Source organism: Penicillium roqueforti, assembly GCF_015533775.1.
Source record: "Penicillium roqueforti strain LCP96 04111 chromosome Unknown scaffold_17, whole genome shotgun sequence".
Taxonomy (NCBI): Eukaryota; Fungi; Ascomycota; class Eurotiomycetes; order Eurotiales; family Aspergillaceae; genus Penicillium; species Penicillium roqueforti.
This window is the reverse complement of record NW_024067581.1, coordinates 452,405-472,618: the sequence shown is the minus strand read 5'-3', so window position 1 is coordinate 472,618 and position 20,214 is coordinate 452,405. Positions and strand designations below refer to the sequence as shown.

Sequence of the window (20,214 nt, the reverse complement as noted above, 5' to 3'; positions counted from 1 at the left end):
TTGGTTTTGGGCCTGAGGCCGTGTACAGAATATCCATGAATGGATCTGCTGCTCTTCGATCGTGTGTGATGATGGTATTGTCCCCAAAAATGTGTGTATTACATCGACTACCATATGATGATCTCGTATAATCCGGGTCATATGTCGACTATCTCGCCAACCCAAACCTTTATTTTTTTTTCTTGCAACTCGTCTTGCATCACTCGTAGCTGGGGCATCAGATAAACCAGATAAATCACAATTGCCCTCGCTCAGCCCCATCCAGTCAAGCCTTCTGTCCCTGGATCGTCGCGACAACCTTGCGACTGTGTCGACTCGTCCGGAACTCTAGGTACCAAATGCCTTGCCATGTTCCTGTTGCCAAGCGACCGTTTGTGATAGGAATATTGACCGAAGCGCCAATGAGCGCAGATTTGATGTGAGCCTGTGTTGAATTAGTGCTGGATTCGAAGAGAGTGAAAATAACAGCGGAGGATAATCAGAGGACTCTAGACTCCTGAAGCGAGCATAGCGATCTAATCAATGCCCAATCCCCTGCTATCTCCAAACACATACCGGCATATCATCGGCGCCCTCGGCAGAATGGCGATACAAATCCCCCTTCTTATCCATAGGCGCAATGCGATCCAAGGCATCGCTCATATCGGCGCGAACATCGTCATCCCAGTTCTCGTTCAGCGAAAGCGCACAGCTGGTGTGCTGTACGAACAGATTCAGCATGCCGACTTTGTAGTCGCGGATCTCGGGGACCTCCTGGAGGACATGGTCGGTGATCAGGTAGGAGCCGCGGCTGCGAGTAGGGAGAGTAAAAGTCTTCTGTGACCAAGACATGTTATATGAGCTGAAATGGAGATGTGATGTTGCTAAGAGGGAGGATATAGAGGGGAAGAAAATAAGAGTGCGATTGGGTGGGTTCTCTGATGTCATTGGATCTAACTCGGTACTCCGTACTCCGTACATCTATGAACATACATTCTAAAGGTTGGGGATAACTTCATTTCTCTTGCAATTTGGCAATATATATTCCACTACTGCTCATCTTCGAACAGGTGTAAGCCCTTGTTCTCAGTCTTGTGTCCGTCCCACCTAGAGCTATACAGTGTAGCAACATCTTGGGCAACATGTATCGAGATTTGTCTTTTAATAGTATTAGGGAATTTCCCACACTTTATACTCCATACTTTATTATTGGCACCTCATTAAGACGTATCTAGGTTACTATACAAAGGGCTTTCCTATTGCAGCTGCCGCTTTAATGAGAGTGCTCAGAGCCAGTCACGTGATATATTAGTCCTCTCCGATTAATATTAGTCAGCATTTACTCTACCGTGGATCCGTGGACGCTCAGACCACACCCAAAAGGGGCCACCATGCTGGGATATATTCCAAATATGAGTGCTATTCATTATGGTCTCTGCATCTAAAAAGCAAATCCTCCTGTATGTTCGATGCAGTCATCTCACCGCTACACTTTACGGTATGACAGGAGGTTCGTGCGTATGCGGTTGCCCGACTTATGTCTCTTATATAGGGCGGGCTCGCAATCTCCTATTCTATTATTCGCACATCTATTTCGATTCAAATTTGCCAGAATTCCCCCTTTCCGCAATGCATTATCGTGATATGGCAGAGATCTGGGAGCTCGGCGGCAGCCCAAAGCTTCGGTACACTAATGTCATCTTCCAGGATGGCGACAAGTACTTTGCAGCTCAGCTGCCTGGAAAGTTCGCTCACCCAGATGAGATTCTGCCTGAGGCCGAAAGCTGTTTCAAGGAGATTCCTGCCGAACACATTTGGCCTCTGCTAGAAGATGGTCTTTCGATATGCCACGATGCCGATAACCCAGATGTTTACATCAAACAGCCCCAGCTCCTTGACTATGATGGTTCGGAATTTTTGAGTGTGCTCCTGCTTCAGGAAGCTCGTATCTGCCAGGTCCTGATGCAAAATGAACACCGAAATATTGCTCGCTATCTTGGATGTGTGGTGAAAGGGGGGCGGATTACCGGGCTTTGTTTCCAGAGATATGTGGAGACGCTTGCCGGCTGCCTTGAGGCTGGGCGCTCAGTCGATAACAAAAGCTGTCTCCAGCAGATCAAGGCGGGACTCGATCACCTCCATGCTCTCAATCTAATCCATAATGACATCCACATGAGAAACATCATGATTGCAAGCCAAGAAGCCGTGATCATCGATTTTGACTCGTGTATTATCAAGGGACATCAGCTCCCAGCCAAGCACAAGCGAGGTCGAATTCCTGAAGATGTCTGGACTGCAGGATTTGAAAACGACCATTTGGGGTTCAAAATCTTCCAGGATAAACTTCTTTCGGGAGATATCTAGTACTTGAGGACTTGGTCAGGGGACGAGCGCGTTTCCAACAGAGCAATAGTGTTATTTATGCCTTTGGTGGCTGTACCAAATTGTAGTGAACAAGAAGAGACGCAACCACCCGAAGGTTAGAGGTTGATGCTAGCTGCCCAACTTCGCCCTCTACCCCACGACACGTGACCAACGGAGAGCAAATAGACTCCATATGCTATGAAAATTCGGAGCTTATTTATCTTCGTTGCATGTATCATGAAGTACTATTATCACGAGAAAGACATTAAGATTGTGCTCGGTGGTTGTTCTTCCTGCTGCAAATGGTGTACGTCAAGACGTGGCAGTCCGGCAGATATGTAAGTAGGGCCCTGATTGTCTGATCTTTGTTTTCAGAACAGCGGACATTTCCTATTATAGTACGGTTTTCATTGGCAGCCTGGCTATCTAAATACTAAGCATCTGCATCGAAGGGTGGCAAATATTGCAGGCGTACAGCTCGTGAGATGTCACGAGATCGGTCAGTCCAGGAACGGTGAATTTTTAAGCGATAGACGCGCAGCCATGAGTGGTATAATTTAAACCGATGAGATTCTACGGCTAATTTCTTCTATATGCACACAGAAACAGTGCCAGGATAGCGGAAGGCAGCGGTATTAGAGCCCTTATACTCCGTACCTCGGTCAGCTGGGATACCGAGGTTAAAGATAGATGAAGATCGTAGATCCGTTACATGTTATCTAGTTAGGGTTGACTTTCATAGCTAAAGATTGTATATGTCGAAAACGTGGCAGAGTTGGCAGACTGCCTTTAAGAAGCCATATACAACAGGGAACTAAGATACCTTCCTATTGAAAGGGCTTTTACCATTGCCGAGGTAACTAAATCAGAAATGCCAAGTCAATATTCTTGACCCATCCTGCCTTCTTATTCGTCAATTCCATTTGTCAATTCCCTTCTGGGCATCTGGTGGGTCTGCTCCTCGGCCGCTATACCAAGGTCTATGCGGGGGAAGACTACGGTTATGACTTCATCAGATCTGCCGGCATATTGGGCATGACTTTTTAATTTCCTCCATATTTCTTTTTTCATTTCAAATTGTTCAACTATTCAAATTGAAATATGAATTCCTCCGTTGACCCTGCCTCTCAGCTGGTATCTGCAGCAGTCCCAGCATTCAAGTGTCCTGCTGGGACAAAAATGCACATTCTGAACTTGGGCGCCCTTCAAGCAGATGAATCATGGTTTGTGTTTGCCAATGGAAGCTAAAGTCATGATTTTCTTACTAACTTGCACAGGATTTTCCGAGGTGGCAATTCAAGCACCCTGAGCAACCTTAATCCGGTGAATAAACGCCGAGATTTAGTGCTTATTTCGGCTCTTATTGAGTACCCGGGCGTTGGCCTCATTCTCTATGAGACCGGCTGTGCTGAGGATCTAGAAGTGGTTTGTCGGATCGTATCGCAATCGTCATTATGTATAACTAAACAAAATACAGAAATGGCCAGCGCCCGTCACGGATGTCTTTCCGCGAGTTGAATACTCGGAGAACAATAAACTCCCGAATGCTATCAAAGCCACTGGAAATGACATCAAGGATGTGAAAGCGGTCATCATTGGCCATCTGCACCTTGATCATGCCGGCGGACTTGAGCATTTCGTGAACACAGATGTCCCAATCTATGTCCACGAAGAAGAGTTCAAGCACGCTTGCTGGGCGATAGCAACCGGAGCGGACTTGGGCGTCTATCTTTCACACTATATGCTACTAGAAGAGCTAAAGTGGAACACCTTCACCGAGTCGCAACTTGACCTTTTCCAGGGCATAACCCTCCACCATTCACCTGGCCATACACCTGGGCTCTGCATTATGCAAGTCAACCTGGTCAATGATGGACCATTTATTTGGACCTCGGACCAGTTCCACGTTGCAGAGAACTATACGCTGGGTCATCCCCATGGCGGATTAGCTAGAGATCACAATGCGTGGTTCCGCAGTCTCAACATGATCCGCAGACTGCAAAGACTGTACAACGCGACGTTGATTTTCGGTCACGACAAGGAGGTTGCCTACAAGCTCATAAATGCGAAGCCGTACTATGAGTGAGGGACTACACTTCAAACTTGCTCAGCAATTCAATTAGATGAAGATGTTTCCTTTCCTCTTTTTTCTCCCGAGACAATTAGTCCAACATACCAATAGACAGTTCTTGATCTCTCTTCTCGCTTTCTCTCACCGAGTTTATTAGACTAAGAATATTGTGGCGCAAGTTATTTCCGGTGTGCCTTGGAATCGCATCACGCCAAGTAACCATCGTCAAGTTAACATCAAGGATTTAGCCGACTTGGCAAACCCTAATGATATAAATCGCTCATTTGCTCATACTTCATTTGTAAAGCAACTTCGATCACATCATAATTCACCCGCACATACCTCCACGATATGTATATGCGGGCGAAAACACTACCCGATTAAGACAGCAGATGTCTCAGCTCCGAAATTACTTCCGAGTTTCAGCGAGTTAACTCCGGGCGTGCCAATTGTTTAAGTGTTCTCTTCCAAGAATGTGGGGTGAGAGTTTGTATTTCCCCGAGATCTGCAGGGCAGTGGAATCCCCACGGGGTATGCCAAGAAGTATGGAATGTGGGGGATGAGGGATTTTCGATTTTCGCAGAAGTATAAATTTTGTAGGAATTTCCTCCTGATAGAACAGAATAGGCTTATTTTGCATAGCGACTTTCCTCCAATTCCAAAATGGGCATATTACTCGCATTGGCCCTGGGTCTGCTCGGGACAGCGTCCGGCCTGGACTATACCGAACCATACCGTCCTCAATACCATTTCTCCCCTGCCGAAAATTGGATGAACGATCCTAACGGACTACTATATCACGATGGCACTTACCATCTTTTCTTTCAATATAACCCGGCTGGTGTTGAATGGGGGAATATGTCGTGGGGTCATGCAACGAGTAGCGATTTGACCCACTGGGAAGAGCACCCGATTGCTCTACTTGCTCGCGGATATCCCAACGAGGTCACCGAGATGTTCTTCTCAGGAAGTGCGGTAGCAGATGTGAACAATACGAGTGGCTTCGGAGTGGATGGAAAGATTCCTTTGGTCGCCATGTATACTTCTTCGGTACGCGTGGCTATTTCACTTGATCACTGATGGAGACTGACAAGATTCATAAAGTATCCCGTGTCTCAAGACCTACCAAGCGGAAAATCTATTACCGCAGGGCAGCAATCCCAGTCAATCGCCTATAGTCTCGACGAGGGAGAGACGTGGACAACATACGATGCCGAGAATCCTGTAATTCATAACCCACCCTCTCCATATGAAGCAGAATTCGAAAACTTCCGGGACCCCTTCGTATTCTGGCATGGCGATACACAGAAATGGATAGCCGTCACAACTCTGGCATCACTCCACAAGCTGCTGATATGGAGTTCTGACAACCTCAAAGAGTGGTCCTTGGCCAGCGAGTTCGGACCCTACAACTCTGTCGGCGGCGTATGGGAATGTCCCAGTTTGATTCAACTGCCCGTCAAAGGAAAGAAATCAATCAAGAAATGAGTAATTGTTCTTGGGCTCAATCCTGGTGGACCACCTGGCACGGTCGGATCAGGAACACAATACTTCATCGGCGACTTCGACGGAACAACTTTCCAGGCTGATCCTGCTAGCATCTATCCAGGAAACAGTTCTGCCAACTGGATGGATTGGGGTCCGGACTTTTATGCTGCTGCCAGTTATAACGGACTTCCTAATGGAGATGTGGTCCAGATTGCGTGGATGAATAATTGGCAGTATGGCACGGAGATCCCGACAAGCCCTTGGCGAAGCGCCATGTCTGTTCCCCGTCAGTTGTCATTGCAGACGATCAATGGGAAGGTGACCCTCGTTCAACAACCGCAACAGAACTGGCAGAGTGTTGCCAACCACCAGACCTTGCAACATTCCTGGAAATCCGTATCGAAAGGATCAACCAAACTGAACTCCCCCGGCAAGGCATTCAAGATCGACTTGAGCTTTTCCGATCATGACTCCAAAAAATCTCTTGCATCTACGTTTGCGATCGCTGTCCGTGCTAGCTCTGACTTTAAGCAAGAAACACTGATCGGCTACAACTTTACCAGCAAGGAGGTCTTCGTGGATCGGCGAAATTCAGGAGATGCATCTTTTGACGACACTTTTGCAACCTTGTATCACACATCACTGTCAGCAGGCGCGGATAAACGTATCAACCTGCAGATCTTCGTGGATTGGTCTAGTGTTGAGGTATTTGGGGGTCAAGGAGAGGTCTCTTTGACGGCTCAGATATTCCCTAAGGAAGATGCAACTGAAGCGCGACTTGTCTCGACGGATGGAGTGACCCAGAACGTCAAGCTTCAGATCAACGGGATTAATTCAGCGTGGCACTAGAATAGCAAGGGAAGAACAAGAAACCGGAAACGGGGTAGAAGGCATCAATTCAATTTTGCTAGACTTAATTCTACACTTTTGAATTCTACTTTTACATAGTCAAAAACCCCTACTATACTCGAACCAGACGGGACTGGCAGTACGCGCCCGGCCTACACAGAAACATATTAATCCTATTCTCCATTACGCCCGGGCTCTCTCCGCCGCTATGCTGCCGGCTACAAAGCATGAACAGTTCTGAGGGCATGTAGATCTGTACGAAACACGACACAGAAAATGAACAAGTCCACCAAATGCTTTGGAACGAATACGTAGATATTCCTGAAGCTATCGAACCTGACTCGCTAGTCCTCGAGGACGAAGGGGTATTTGCGAATGCAGATATTGCTTGATTGCTTGTGTTCTTGATCGATTCCCAGAGCGCGTGACGAATAATTCGGCGCTAATTCGGCGCCAGAGAATGTCGACTGGCGTGAGAATAGGCTGGCAGATTTCTTACGAATGCGCGAAGAGGAAATTACCTCAAGGCCAATCACCTTTCAGCTCACAAGCGCCTTGAAATGGCTTTGGAGGTCTGAAGAACCGAGATACGGGTCAAATAGGCAGTCGCCTAGACTCATTAAATACGCAAGAGTGCTCAGGGATGTCTAGCTCCTTCCTTTTAAATTCCTCCATCCGAATGGAAGTGAGTAAATCTGTGCTCATACCGGTTGACAAAAGATTCCTGCTAATATCCGCTCAGAATTCGAAAGCATGTAACGCGCTTAAGCGCCATCCATTTTCAGGGCTAGTTCATTCGGCCCGTGAGTTGTTACACACTCCTTAGCGGATTCCGCACCGTCGGGCTGTCTAAATGAACTAACACCTCTTGTGTGTATTCCGGCACCTTAACCTCGTGTTCGGGTCATTCCGTATCGCCAGTTCTACTTACCAAAAATGGCTCACTAGTAACGCTTTCTGCCTGGGTATTGACTTGAAGGTAGACGTTATAGTGATCGGGCTTGTCCTTGACATCTTCGCCCACGTCAATCCGACATTGATATTCTTCATCATGTGTGTTCGCGTGGGCAGAAGTCGGCCCCCTGGTGTTACTTTTTTGAAAAGCCTTGCCAATTGCTTCGGGTCAACGATGACTTTGTCGCCGAACTTTGTCAAAATTCTAGACCCATACCTCGCCGTCAGGGTAGAAACGATGCCCTGACGAGTAGGCAGGCGTGGGGATCCGTGACGAAGCCTTGGAAGCGATCCCGGGTCGAATGGCCCCTAGTGCAGATCTTGGTGGTAGTAGCAAATACTCAAATGAGAACTTTGATGACTGAAGTGGGGAAAGGTTCCATGTGAACAGCAGTTGGACATGTGTTAGTCGATCCTAGGGCATAGGGAATTTCCGTTTTAAAGGCGCCCTCGTGCGTCATTTGCCGAAAGGGAAGCCAGTTAACATTCCGGCACCTAGATGTGGATGTTTTGGGTGGCCGGCAAGGCGGTCACCCACTATTAGATAGACCAGCTAGTTCCGTCCTTTGTCTCTCTTCCTCTCCTCTCTGTCCATCATCAGCACAACAGAATCTACTCTTGTCTTTTCTCTCAACGAGATCATCCATCCAGTAGACCTCTATTAGGATTCTCCACGGTAACGTAACTGTGTCCAGAAAAGCTGCGTTCGAAGGGCCATAACAAATGGTAGCTAGACCAGTGCAAGATGGAAATTTGACGGGCGAGGGTCTAGATATCAGTCGAAACAGACCTCGAGACGCTGGTTGCCTCCACATAGTGTGAATATAGCCTGATTTGGTGTAAGGTCTAGTGGCAGGGATGCTGTCCGACTCCTTGGGTGTATTCTCCGACAAATGACGGCGCCCTAGGGAAGCTTATTGATCTACCAGAGATCGATCACATGATCTGTCAAAATAGAAGTCACCTGATATAAGCTATTGATGTTTTTGTTGCATTAAAGCTACCGAAGAGATGTATGAATAATAACACTAACTAGGAACGAATAAATATGATGCTAGCTGGTTATTTCGGACATCGTTTGAGATAATGATCTGTTGGCCAGAGGAAAGGAAATCATCAATACATCCTTTCGTGCAACCACCATTGTAGGTTTTTTGGGGGATTGCTTCTGCATGTACTTGGTAAACGAGAAGTCCTGAAGTGATATCTTTTGAAGAGGGTCATAAGCCTGCAATACGAAGTCATCATCTGAGCGACTAAGATATATATATTCTACCCTGCTTTCTCCCCAATCCGTCTGTAGCCCCCATTGAAATCTACCTGGCCATCTTCACCGCTGTTTGAGGAATTCCATACACATCGACGGTCTCTAAGTTGCTTAAGTTGTGTATATTCTAAGGTGCTATAGTGATACTCCGTAATCCAAGCCAGATAATAATTAGCGACTGAGATAATCTACTGCACACACGTGCGGGATATCTCGGGGTACCTCCGGGGCTAATATAAATGCAGACCCGCATGTCGCGATGTAACCCTTAGCAACTCATCACCCCATTTGGAAAATGGTCTCTGGAATTGTCTTGGATATTCCTGGCTATGCTGTCTCCAAGAGTATGTATTTAAGAGAGAGATATACTGGACAATTCAAATCGCGACCCCTGTATCCCATAACATTCCCCCAAGTCCAACCATGCAGTTCAAGCTAGGAGCTAGCTTGGCAGTCCTGGCCGTCAGCCATGTGGCAGTGGCAGCTCTCACACAGATAACAAATGATGAGATGAGCTCCCTCCTCGATGCCGGTGGTTTAGATCTAGCAGACCGCTACGCGCCCATCTGGTTCTTTGGGCAAGCCCAGAACCAGCCACCCTGCTATCCAACCTGGGCGTACAGCGGCTCACCGGATACATCGGATGTCTACGATGCTGCCCACAAGACACCGGCCGCGGCACAGTGTGATTACCCAGATGTCGGGTGCAATTGTCGCAACCCTGGCGTTGGTATCCGAAATGAGGGACCTGCATTTCCCGTTTACTATACATACCGACAATGCAACGAAACCGAGATTCGCGTCGTGTATAATCTCTTTTACGAGAAAGACGGCGCAAATTTTGCTGGCATCAACACTGGGCATGACTAGTAGGTGACCCTTTCTGGCCTTGTGGTTCAGCCCAACTCTAACATCGTTCCAGTGACTGGGAACGAGTGGTGATCATCCACTCTCGGGATAGCGACAACATGTGGGCACCATCACGCGCCCTGCTTTCTGCGCATAGCGGGTACCACAACCTGGCCTGGGGCGATATCCAAAACACCCTTACGACCGACGAGATCAATGCCGGAGATGCCAAAACCCCGAACGGTGTAAAGGGGAATGATCACCCCAAGGTGTATGTGTCGTGGTCGAAGCATGCTCACTTCGATACTCGCAATACCGGCTGGAACGATCCGGCGAGTCAATCACTGGATACTGCATTCCGGAGTGATGATTGGTGGTACTCCGTCAATCCACAGTACTATGTAAGTTTCTTGATTTGCAATGTGGAGCCAATGCTGATGTTTCGATAGATTCGAGCGGATGATAGTACGGAGGCTGGTAAGGTTATCGGCGCTGCTGATTGGGGTAGCGCAAGCAGTGATCCGGTGTCGGTGCAGGATGGTGTATGCGCGGCTTCATAGTGGTGACTGCAAGCTTGGTTGGGAACATCGTACATATATTCAACTTCTATGTCCATATCCGGTTGTCGCCTGTTTATACAATCATCTTTCCGACTTCGATCCGGTTACCGTGGTCGTCCATCCGGTCACTGACATTCGCCATTCCACTCCATTTGGGAAGACCATCCGGAAGATCTAGCATGCGTGACTCATAAAAGATATGACATCTAGCAGGACATTAGTATGCACTCCTGGAGTAGTAGCAAATGCACATACGTCGGCTTGAAAACCTCCCTCTTCTTTCTTTGCTCCTGGCTAGATCCCTCGAGCTGAATCAATTGAGGAAAAATCAAACACATATTCCGACCTTCATCCATGATAGGTGTCCGGCAATTGGCACAAGACACCTTGGTAGGCAAGATATGTTTCTGACTTCGATGTGTAGAAGAATAAAACGCCAAACCGCTTGCACCATTGGTGAATGACATATCATGCTTGTGGAAGAGCGCCGCCCACTGAAGAGGAGCTCCGTGGGTAACTCGGCACACAGGGCAGTGACAGTATTTGGCATTGAGTGGTTTCTCTCGCTTCAAGAGATAGGTGATATTTCCACAGAAACACCTTCCACGCCACTTGATGGGACCGAATTGCTCCTCGGATTGCACCTTGTATGGTGGCAGGTGTTTCCAGTGTTCTACAGGGGTGGATTCTGGGATTGCGTTGGTACGTGCTGGGCAGGGAAGAGGATCGACGAAGTTGCGACTTATTTCAGACATGGTGATTTGAGGGGTGTGAGGAGTGTGAAGGGAAATGTATATTCTCCTAGTCTCTGTCCAGATCGATGTCAGTCAATGGCCAACCATGTATAGATATCGGATGGATTGTGTAGGCATTTCCTAGAAATGACGCTGTTGACTCCGTGATGTCATGAAATTCGCGGCCTCAAATCGTCTCCATAATATTCGACCTATGAGAAATAATTTTTGCCGCGTGTCAACTCATCCGAAAGATCTTCAAAGATCCTCGAGCTATATTAGACGTGATGAAACCCGTGTTTCATGTTAGGGGCTGGGGGCTGAAGGGGGGTTGATGGTTGACGGACCCTGCATTAACGCGCTTTGTCCCAATCATCTCCCCTCTTTACCTTTCACATCCTCCCACACCCTCCCAGCCAGAATGGGCCTTTTTGATAAGCTGCGACGAAGCTCGCGACGGAGCTCACGGCGAAGTGACCGAGAAACACCCGACCCACCATCGCCCCGCGTTAATGTGCCTGGTCGAGATTACACCAAACAGCTACCTCGACCAGTATTGGCACTTATTTTCTCCTTTGTTTGTCCGCACGCCGTCGATAACACATATGGCACATCCGAGGAATCTGCCAGCGATGGCTGTATGCTATGCGACATGCGCGACCTGGCACACTGCACCCTCGTCAACAAGCAGTGGTTTATGAATGCGCGGGCGCTTCTGTAGGAGATCCCCGGGCCTTTTGTCAAGCGAGAGACTAACACCAGTCTGCTGCCAGTTACACCAACGTCCGAATCGACCCCGTCCATTACTGCGAACTCGAAATCGAATTAGCCGCTAAGCGAAAACGCCGCTCTTTCTTTGACCGCAATGGCGATCCCATCGATGCCCCGCAAGTCCGTCTGGAATTGTTTATGCGAACAGTGCGAGAGTCACAGGGGCTGGGAAATATGGTGTTGTCACTCCGAATGCCATACATGACCCGCGAGGCCAACAAAGCCAGCGTGGCCCGCACTATCTCCGTCCTTCCTAATCTCCGCTTTGTTGATCTGCCGGTGGGTTTGTATAGCGACGAGCCATCGTGTCTACCCTTGAAACAGGAGTTGATGGCTCGATGCCCCGAGCTGCGCCGCATGGCCTATCGCAAAGGTGCGGAGGGCAGTTTCTCACGTCTCCCGGGCTCTCAACTATGGATGAATTTGGAGGTGCTCGAGCTGTCTGGAGTTCAAATGGAGGCTAGTACCCTGCGCGGCGGAATCGCTTCATTCCCCCATCTTCGTGATCTCACGCTCGAAGATCTTGGTTGGCTTGACGATTCTGCATTTGCAGTGAACGTACCCCTTCCACCATTCCCGGCAGTTCAGTCTCTTACACTTCGCGATACCCCCAATGTCACGGCAAGCGGGCTTGTCGCATTTCTTTCCATGCCAGCGAACTGTGCGAATTTGGGGTCTTTGATATTATCTTCTACTGGCGTTGCTCCGTCCCGACTACATTACATTCTTTCTGCCGCTCCGCGACTCCACAGCCTTTCTATCATCCAGGAGGTCTCTCGCTCATTCCCAATGGAGCAGATTCCTCCCATGGCATCGAAGTCACTGCATCTCCTGCACTATGAACTCACATCCGAAACGGATAATCACGGAATGCCACCAGTGGTATCCTCATACTATACCTATCTTATTTCGTCGTTGGTGTCGCGAACCTTACCAGCTCTTCGAGATTTATATGTCCGTGATTCCTCCTTCCCCGATACTCTGTTGCTCATGCCGCCACCACGACTCTTCGGCGGGGGTGAAGGCGGGCCGCAGATGCGGGGCGGTCTTTCGCAGCCCCTGAATGTGTACAGCAAGGGCCTGGATGAGTTTGAGTGGAATTTCACACCTTACGACCCTAGCCCGGCGTTCGGGCGTCGCGACTCAAGGACGCGCCCCGTAAGTTTCCACGAGGCCCAGCTAAACCGGTCTTGGGGCGGCGATGCTCGCAAGAGCGTGCTCGTCGGGAACGGGTTCGGTGGGTTCCTGGCTGTTCCGGCTGAGGAAGAACGACCCATGAGTAGTCAGGGATACCACAAGCGGTCGAGTAAGCAGGATATATGGCGGTGAGATTATTATATATGGATTCCACTGAATAGGAGGGTCAGTATCTTGAGACATTTGGTCCGAGGTCGTCTAGCGGACGAGGAACGCGCTTCATGAAATGATGATTGGGTACATAGGTCAGGTCTCTAATGGAAATGTTCAGTTCATTCAAGCATAATCGGGCGATATACATGCGTGGCTATTCCGCGGTTTGGTTCTGTCCTGGCCATCCTTTTGGCAGCTGTAAACCGCGCCATACCCACTGCTTCTGGATTTCGCTGTCGGTCATATTACAATAACCGTATGTCTGGCAATAACATTTGCGTTGGTCGAGACAATACTGAGCCGGTTTTCCAAAGATCACTGTAAACAGTCAATATTAGCAAGAGATCAAGAGATCAGCGAATGGAAAACCCACTATGCCATGAATACTCCAGAATACGCCCACTGATGCCGGCGTCCAAATTCGTCTCCATCAACCACCGCTGCAAACGAACATAGTGCTCCAGACTCTGCTCGTGAATCTTCTTCTTGGACAAAGCAAACTGACTACAACACGGTGTCCCAACAATCTCTGGGACTTCAGCGCGCGGAAACAACTCCATAAACCGATCGGGATACTCGACCGCGGTGGGATGTCCGTGGTCTTCTGGTCTCTCTCGGAGATAGCGAGCGGGCTCTAGTTCGGTGGGACAGCCGACGGTCCAGGCGCAGCGCAAATTCACATAGCCAGCCTCTTGGACGAAGGCGAGGTTGAGGTGGGAGATGGAGATGACGGAGTCGTAGAGCGGGTTATCGACATGCCATTGGTAGCGGCCGCCGTGGAGGAAGACTGATACTTCAGGAAGGGACCAGTAACGATCGATAATATAGCTGATTCCGAGGGCAATTAGTATGACAACAAGACTTGAAGTATGAAAAACGTACGTCAGATATACCATAGCTTCATTGCCTTTATTTACCGGGACGGTCAAGCCACCGTCTTCGTGTTTCGCATCTGCACGATAGATATTCACCTTCCAGTGTGACAGATGCTCCTCAACCCAGGACATATTGCTAGCCTGCATAGCGGCGAGAACCAACTCTTTATCAGCGGGTATATCATCCAGAACGAAGCGTTCGTCATCGCCAGCCACGATATCCTGAATGGCTGTCCAGCTTATGCCTCTATTCGGTGATCGGTCGAGAATCAGCTGATATGATAGAAGCAGTAATGTCACTGCTATACCGAGGTAGATGAAGACCCGCGACCGTGGTGAGACACTGGCATCGCGGGGGGAAACGCAATCCCGAAGCGGGGAATAGAGCCGCCTCATTGCATTGTATTTATATAGAGGGGCAAGGAAATACAGAAGGGAAGGGACAAAAGACAGGAGACGATAGGAAGTAGGCAATGTTCAGGTCAAATGGAAAAAGAAAGATAACAGGGCAGACGCTCTGACGTAGTGGACTGGGTGGATTTCCATGGTTACATGAGATATCAACATACAACAGTTACTACATACAAAAGTCCACGATCTATAGAACAGCAATGGTTCAAAGTTGGTTCTTTTCTGTATCCACAGTTATTAAAAGATCTGCAACCTAGGGCTGGGGAGACTCAGGCTGCAAGCGGACATCCTGGTTTCAGGACTCGATGTATACATACCACCAAGTCCATGTATATGAGTACAATGAGTACGACACTATACTACACCATGCTAATTGATTTTCCTCTGCGCAAGCAATGCCAGCTCGATTGGATAAACTACTACCTCCTAGATGACCTCTAGGGCTAATTCCAAGGTTGATGGTAAATCGCCGAAAATGGCACCTTCCGGTTTAAGCCCTTCAGGTACCCCAGGTACCGATATTAGTCATCCCAAGTATACTCCAGGGCTCCAGGGGTTCCCCTTGGCATCAACATAATCAAGATCCGTACATTCAGCTTAATTAGATATACAATTAGCATGGTTGGTGTAACTAATGGCAACACAGCAGTGACACGTGGTAAATATGCAGTTGCATGTATTATGATCGCTTAGTGCCTGGCACTTCCATCCATTTTAGTGCTCACCTCGTGCCGCTTCTTGATCAAGGGGCACGTGAAAGTGGATCCACGGGTGGGAGTGTCGATTAAGTAAGGCAGCCTAGCCTAGTCTGTATTAGCGTGCCGTAGCACGTGCATGCTTGCATATGATGGCTCATTGACATTTCGAAGTGAGAGAGATGCAATTGTCTGGAGAGCAAGGTCTGAATAGGTTTGAAAACCAAAAAGACAGACCAAAAGAGATGAATAAGCAGTCGACTATTCCTATGCCTATCTACGGAGTATATGCTTCAAAAGTGAGGTGCCCAATGAGAATCAAGTCACATACTTCGTCGCTTATTATCCGGCTGATACTCTTTCTTTTCTATATTATTATTACTATGGATATACTAGATGATGATGCTGATTTATATATCTTATTGATTCTTATAGATAATCTCAATCTTCAAAGAACACGTGAAAAGACAGGTCTATATGCGTAGAAGTACAGACAAAAGAAGAAGAATTAATACTGCTCAATAGCAAAGTTGGGAATGACTCACCTTAGTTCATCATTTAAATCTATAGCTCCTCAGCTAAATCAACCATGCTCGGGCGGTTCCTCAAATTGTACCGAGATTGAGTAGAGTCTTGACTCTGATGTGAGACCGATGTACGCGGGTTGGCTCTCACAGAAAAGAACGCGGACTGGATCGACTGTCCGGCCTTCAGGTTCGAAGCGGTCAAGTCCGGGTTTATCCCTGAGTTCAATGGATCTGGCAGCAAAGTAATCTGTTGAGGCAAAGTGACATACTTATCCATTCCCACAGGGAAGATTGAGTCCATATACTGGGATTGAGTCCAGAAAGTAGTGTCGATGGAATCATGTGGAGTCAGCCCGGAAAAGTCGATATCAGGTAGTGCTGTCATATCGAAGGATTTCGGGTTTGGGAGATCAAAGAAACTCGGGTCTGATAGGTCTAAATCCATATCCATAGGCTGGTCCAGGCAGGATGGGTCGAAAGACTGTAGATCCAAAGTGTCATCATTCAAAAAATGTGTGAAGTCCACATTAGCCAGGTCCTCTTCGGTCCAGTCTATTACCTGTGTCAAGTCCAATGCATTCACACCCGGCTCATCCACAGCATCATCATCCAAAAGCGTGCTGAAATCGATATCTGATACATCCGCTGCACTCCAGTCCATCGTGTGTGTCCAGTCAATATTATTCAAATCGGCTGGACTCGTGGCATATTCTTGTGGTAGTTGCGCGGTGAGTTGTTCCATAGTAGTATCGATTAGAGCTTCGTCAATGAAACTCAGGTCCTCTGTCTGCTCTAGAGTCAATTGAGGATCAGGGGTCTGTTGTACTGAAGCCTGAATGCTCTGATTGAACGAAGGACGTGTCTGCGTGCTTTGAAAGGAGGTGCTTGCGGTAGCAAAAGACCAAGTGGAACTATTTTCGGGTGACGGGGTCCATGTAGGTGTGTTAGAAGGTCGCTGGTCATTAAAATCCTTGAAGGGCAATGGCTGCAAGTAAGTAACATACTGATAGTTTGACCGTTTGGGGTCTACCGCCTGTGGCGGGAGCAGAGTGTGCATATAGGGATGCAGAGACCTGATGGGCTCTGAGTTACCCGGGAACTGAATCTTCGGGACTGTGATATCAATAGTGTCGAGCCATAAGCCCCGAGCCAGGTCTCCATCAAACTTAGGGCTTTTTCGGCGGAGCTCAGCGAACTCCGACTCACCAAAAACTCTCACTCTCTTCCCGTGTCTTGTAAGCTGCTGGGGATTCAGTCGATAATACCCGCAGTACCTAAGGACTGCAGGAAGTACCAACTCAGGGCGATAGTCTTTGACAGACTTTAAGCCAGTAATCTGAAAGTTATTACTCCCGTCAGGGATAGGCTCCCTACTATACACTGAGTGAACAGCATACTGCAAAACGAAAGCAGGAGCAGTATCCATAAGATCACGGAATCTGCGAAAGGCAATAGCCTGGAGGTCAGTAATTCTAAGAAGAAGAGCAGTCTGAAACATTGACAAATGAATGCGCAAAAGCTGACAGATCTGAGGGCAAGTCACGCAGCCACCAGGGCAGGGCCTAACTGAATAATATTTCAAGTCGGCTTCGTCAACCGAATAGTCACCAGTATAAAAGAAATTAAGAAGGCTGTCGACCTGCTCAGGACGTACCAAATCAGGAAGAACAAGCTTCTGCTTATCTCCAGTCTTGTGGATTCGCCAGTCAATCCAACGGGTCGACTTGCGAATGATATTCAAGTGCACATTCCAGCCGAGTCGGGGGTGGTCTGGGTGTAGCAGCTTGAAGTCAGGGGCATAGGCTTCGAAATATCTAATAAAATGTTAGTATATATCCTTTTTATGTGTGTCTTTTGTCACTTACTCGTTCTGTTCAGCTTGGAGTTGAGCCTTGCGGTTACCCAGCTCACCCCAACCTAGCCAAACCCGGGGCAGGCCGGTATGAGAGTTGCAGTGGTAGTGGGCAGGCATGGTTGCTGCAAGATAGTCCTGAAGACAATGTGTTAGTTAGTCTAATGAGTTTGGTAGTAAATACTGAGAATGTGATTGTAGATGTGAAGTGTGATGAGAAATGAGGATTGTGCCGGGACATCGAAGCACTTAAATACTCAAGGGGGCTTTTCTTTTTCACAATATATTGATTCTATTTGAACAATGCCAATATAATCATGAAAGCCGATAAAGAGACTATAAATACTCGGCGGAATATCAAACGCCAATATTCTTTGTTCTTCGACCAGCCTCGGATCCTGTAATGAGTTCTGATTGACTGGATAATATTCATATCCTTGTTATAGATTTCCTAAATATGGCCATTGTGTTTCTATGTTCACTGTGGCCAATATCCCCTTAAGCTCTTTGAGCCTCACCTGAACAACCATGAAAAATGCTCTTTATGCTCTTTATGCTCTCTAACCTAAGCATTACATGCTTGGAGATATGTCACGGGTAATGAGTCTCAAAATTCGTGCTTGTCTACCGCAATAACTGCGATACTAAATACTGACCACTCAGAACAAAGCCATTGTTCTTTGATGATCTCTGTCTAGCATCGTCTCTTGACCACCAGCACAGCCACATCATGACTCTCCAAGGAGGTGCTATACTCAGTCTTCACGCAGCCCAGATCCTTGCTAGTCCAAGCATCAATGACATGATATGCATCATGGCTCTTGAGCTGGGGAACCTCGCTCCATGTCGCAGTGCGAGTAGAAGTCACATTCTCGGAATTCAGCATTAGCACCAAAGTGCCCTGTAAAGTGGAGGATGTACCAGACCAATACTCTGCTGGATGGACGGCGTCGAAAGTCCAGTCGGGATTGTAACCCCACTTATAAGGATGGGCAGGACTGCCAAAAACAGGGTCTTGGTTGAAGTCAATAAGATACTTGTTCTTCAGAATGGCCACGTGGTCATCGCTGATAGAATCAAGCTTTGGGGTTGTCAGTATATCTTGCCATAAGCATAAGACATCCAAAGATACCACATACCGCCGTGCCAATGATTAAAGGGGACTTCATGATGGCCCAAAGGGCAAAGTGTGCCCTATTTTCCTCGAGAGTAAGAGCTCCATTACCAACCTCCAACATGTCCGGGTCAGGATGACCCCAGAAATCGACATATTTCATCAGGAAGCTATTCTCATTGGCAATTTCTGCAATACGGGCCCAATTTGCTGAACACAGAGTCAGCTTCTAAATCTACCACTGCGTATCAGTCAAACAACTTACCGTTGATATCGTCAGACATGCGCCATGAATTTCCGGTTTCATTACCCCAGGTATTGACGTCAGCCTGGCCCCAGTCACAAAGAGAATATAAGATTGTTCGGTCAAGGCTGAGTAAAGCATTACGCATTGCAGTATACCGGGCATATGTGTTCGATGTTTTCCAGTCATATCCTTCTGGGGCGGGATCGCTAAGATCAGGACAGGTGCCATTAGGGTGGCTACCAGAGCCCTCAGGAACACAGTAATGGTATGAATCCGTCCAATTACTGGGGACACCGCAGTTGTCATATTTGAGGTCTACGAGTTTTAGCATTTAGGTGAAAGCAGATTCACGGGAATACAAAAAAACTTACAATCAATACCCCAGTCAGCAAAAGACTGCGCATCGACTGTCTCGTATCCCAGACTAGCGGGATAATGGGCACAAGTCTCATCACCAGCACCTGGCGTATATCAGTCTTGATTTCTGATCAGTATACAGACGGAGGGGATACTAACTGCTGTAAATGCCGATTTTCAGTCCCAAATCATGGACTTGCTCTGCAACACCGGAGATACCATCGGGGAACTTGGATGGATCTGGAATGATGCGATTTGTGCTATTATCGCGGGTGTTCTGAATACTCCAGCAGTCATCGACTAGAAAGGGTCAGTGATTCAACCCATTTTATGCAAAGCTCGGTTCATACTGTTGATATACTCATAACCCAGATCCTTCAGTCCAAGATTAACAACCTCATTGGCAGCGGTTAGAACCTTGGTGGAATTGATATCACATCCGAATGCATTCCAGGAATTCCATCCTAGAGCAGGCAATCTACCCTTATTTGAGTCAGTATCTCTGTGATTAGTTCATGACAGAAGAAAACATACAACACCACTTTCCCTAACCAGGGCATTTGCTACTGGTAGCAAATGCAATGCAACAGCGAGAGTGAATGGCGCTAGCATGACTGTATATTGTATTTCGTTCCGCTGTGCTAATTAACTAGATCTTGTAAATCCGGGGATCTTTATAGAACCCGGTCTCGTGCGGGGAAGGGTCAATGTCATGTCACTTTAATTAATTTCGCCGGGGATAACAGTGTCGATCATCACAGTAGTATCGCTTACACGCATCAATTGGTAAATAGAGGGGTATGGAGAGAGGACTACGAAGACGTCAAGATGAGATTGAAGAGTTCAGATAGCTAAGCCCTAAACTATAAGATTTGCAAAGGGCATTGTTATACGAGCTGC

At 47.7% G+C, this 20,214-nt stretch overlaps 10 protein-coding genes across 10 annotated transcripts; 5 read left to right on the top strand and 5 right to left on the bottom strand.

Annotated features, from left to right (window-relative positions):
• Window positions 1-265: 265 nt before the first annotated feature.
• LCP9604111_6537 (YjbQ family protein) lies at window positions 266-831 on the bottom strand (the record flags this gene model as incomplete). Its single annotated transcript, XM_039074469.1, has 2 exons — window positions 266-424; window positions 556-831. The coding sequence occupies 2 exons, from the start codon at window positions 829-831 to the stop codon at window positions 266-268; spliced, it is 435 nt and encodes a 144-aa protein (XP_038927587.1).
• Window positions 832-1,608: 777 nt separating this feature from the next.
• LCP9604111_6536 (uncharacterized protein) lies at window positions 1,609-2,343 on the top strand (the record flags this gene model as incomplete). The annotated part of the gene is made up of 1 exon (XM_039074468.1): window positions 1,609-2,343. The coding sequence occupies one exon, from the start codon at window positions 1,609-1,611 to the stop codon at window positions 2,341-2,343; it is 735 nt and encodes a 244-aa protein (XP_038927586.1).
• A 1,101-nt stretch (window positions 2,344-3,444) lies between these two features.
• LCP9604111_6535 (N-acyl homoserine lactonase family protein) lies at window positions 3,445-4,429 on the top strand (the record flags this gene model as incomplete). Its single annotated transcript, XM_039074467.1, has 3 exons — window positions 3,445-3,566; window positions 3,621-3,768; window positions 3,821-4,429. 3 exons carry the CDS (start codon window positions 3,445-3,447, stop codon window positions 4,427-4,429), a joined length of 879 nt encoding a protein of 292 aa, XP_038927585.1.
• Window positions 4,430-5,077: 648 nt separating this feature from the next.
• Window positions 5,078-6,751, top strand: LCP9604111_6534 (glycoside hydrolase family 32 protein; the record flags this gene model as incomplete). The annotated part of the gene is made up of 3 exons (XM_039074466.1): window positions 5,078-5,464; window positions 5,519-5,855; window positions 5,955-6,751. 3 exons carry the CDS (start codon window positions 5,078-5,080, stop codon window positions 6,749-6,751), a joined length of 1,521 nt encoding a protein of 506 aa, XP_038927584.1.
• A 2,644-nt stretch (window positions 6,752-9,395) lies between these two features.
• LCP9604111_6533 (uncharacterized protein) lies at window positions 9,396-10,381 on the top strand (the record flags this gene model as incomplete). Its single annotated transcript, XM_039074465.1, has 3 exons — window positions 9,396-9,841; window positions 9,895-10,222; window positions 10,271-10,381. 3 exons carry the CDS (start codon window positions 9,396-9,398, stop codon window positions 10,379-10,381), a joined length of 885 nt encoding a protein of 294 aa, XP_038927583.1.
• Window positions 10,382-10,454: 73 nt separating this feature from the next.
• LCP9604111_6532 (GFA family protein) lies at window positions 10,455-11,136 on the bottom strand (the record flags this gene model as incomplete). The annotated part of the gene is made up of 2 exons (XM_039074464.1): window positions 10,455-10,587; window positions 10,637-11,136. The coding sequence occupies 2 exons, from the start codon at window positions 11,134-11,136 to the stop codon at window positions 10,455-10,457; spliced, it is 633 nt and encodes a 210-aa protein (XP_038927582.1).
• Window positions 11,137-11,536: 400 nt separating this feature from the next.
• On the top strand, window positions 11,537-13,215 carry LCP9604111_6531 (F-box domain protein; the record flags this gene model as incomplete). The annotated part of the gene is made up of 2 exons (XM_039074463.1): window positions 11,537-11,832; window positions 11,889-13,215. 2 exons carry the CDS (start codon window positions 11,537-11,539, stop codon window positions 13,213-13,215), a joined length of 1,623 nt encoding a protein of 540 aa, XP_038927581.1.
• A 175-nt stretch (window positions 13,216-13,390) lies between these two features.
• LCP9604111_6530 (DUF3431 domain-containing protein) lies at window positions 13,391-14,507 on the bottom strand (the record flags this gene model as incomplete). The annotated part of the gene is made up of 3 exons (XM_039074462.1): window positions 13,391-13,554; window positions 13,610-14,064; window positions 14,119-14,507. The coding sequence occupies 3 exons, from the start codon at window positions 14,505-14,507 to the stop codon at window positions 13,391-13,393; spliced, it is 1,008 nt and encodes a 335-aa protein (XP_038927580.1).
• A 1,274-nt stretch (window positions 14,508-15,781) lies between these two features.
• Window positions 15,782-17,716, bottom strand: LCP9604111_6529 (uncharacterized protein; the record flags this gene model as incomplete). Its single annotated transcript, XM_039074460.1, has 2 exons — window positions 15,782-17,558; window positions 17,610-17,716. The coding sequence occupies 2 exons, from the start codon at window positions 17,714-17,716 to the stop codon at window positions 15,782-15,784; spliced, it is 1,884 nt and encodes a 627-aa protein (XP_038927579.1).
• Window positions 17,717-18,290: 574 nt separating this feature from the next.
• LCP9604111_6528 (glycoside hydrolase family 27 protein) lies at window positions 18,291-19,926 on the bottom strand (the record flags this gene model as incomplete). The annotated part of the gene is made up of 7 exons (XM_039074459.1): window positions 18,291-18,677; window positions 18,736-18,920; window positions 18,976-19,272; window positions 19,329-19,418; window positions 19,474-19,614; window positions 19,665-19,797; window positions 19,849-19,926. The coding sequence occupies 7 exons, from the start codon at window positions 19,924-19,926 to the stop codon at window positions 18,291-18,293; spliced, it is 1,311 nt and encodes a 436-aa protein (XP_038927578.1).
• Between the last annotated feature and the right edge of the window lie 288 nt (window positions 19,927-20,214).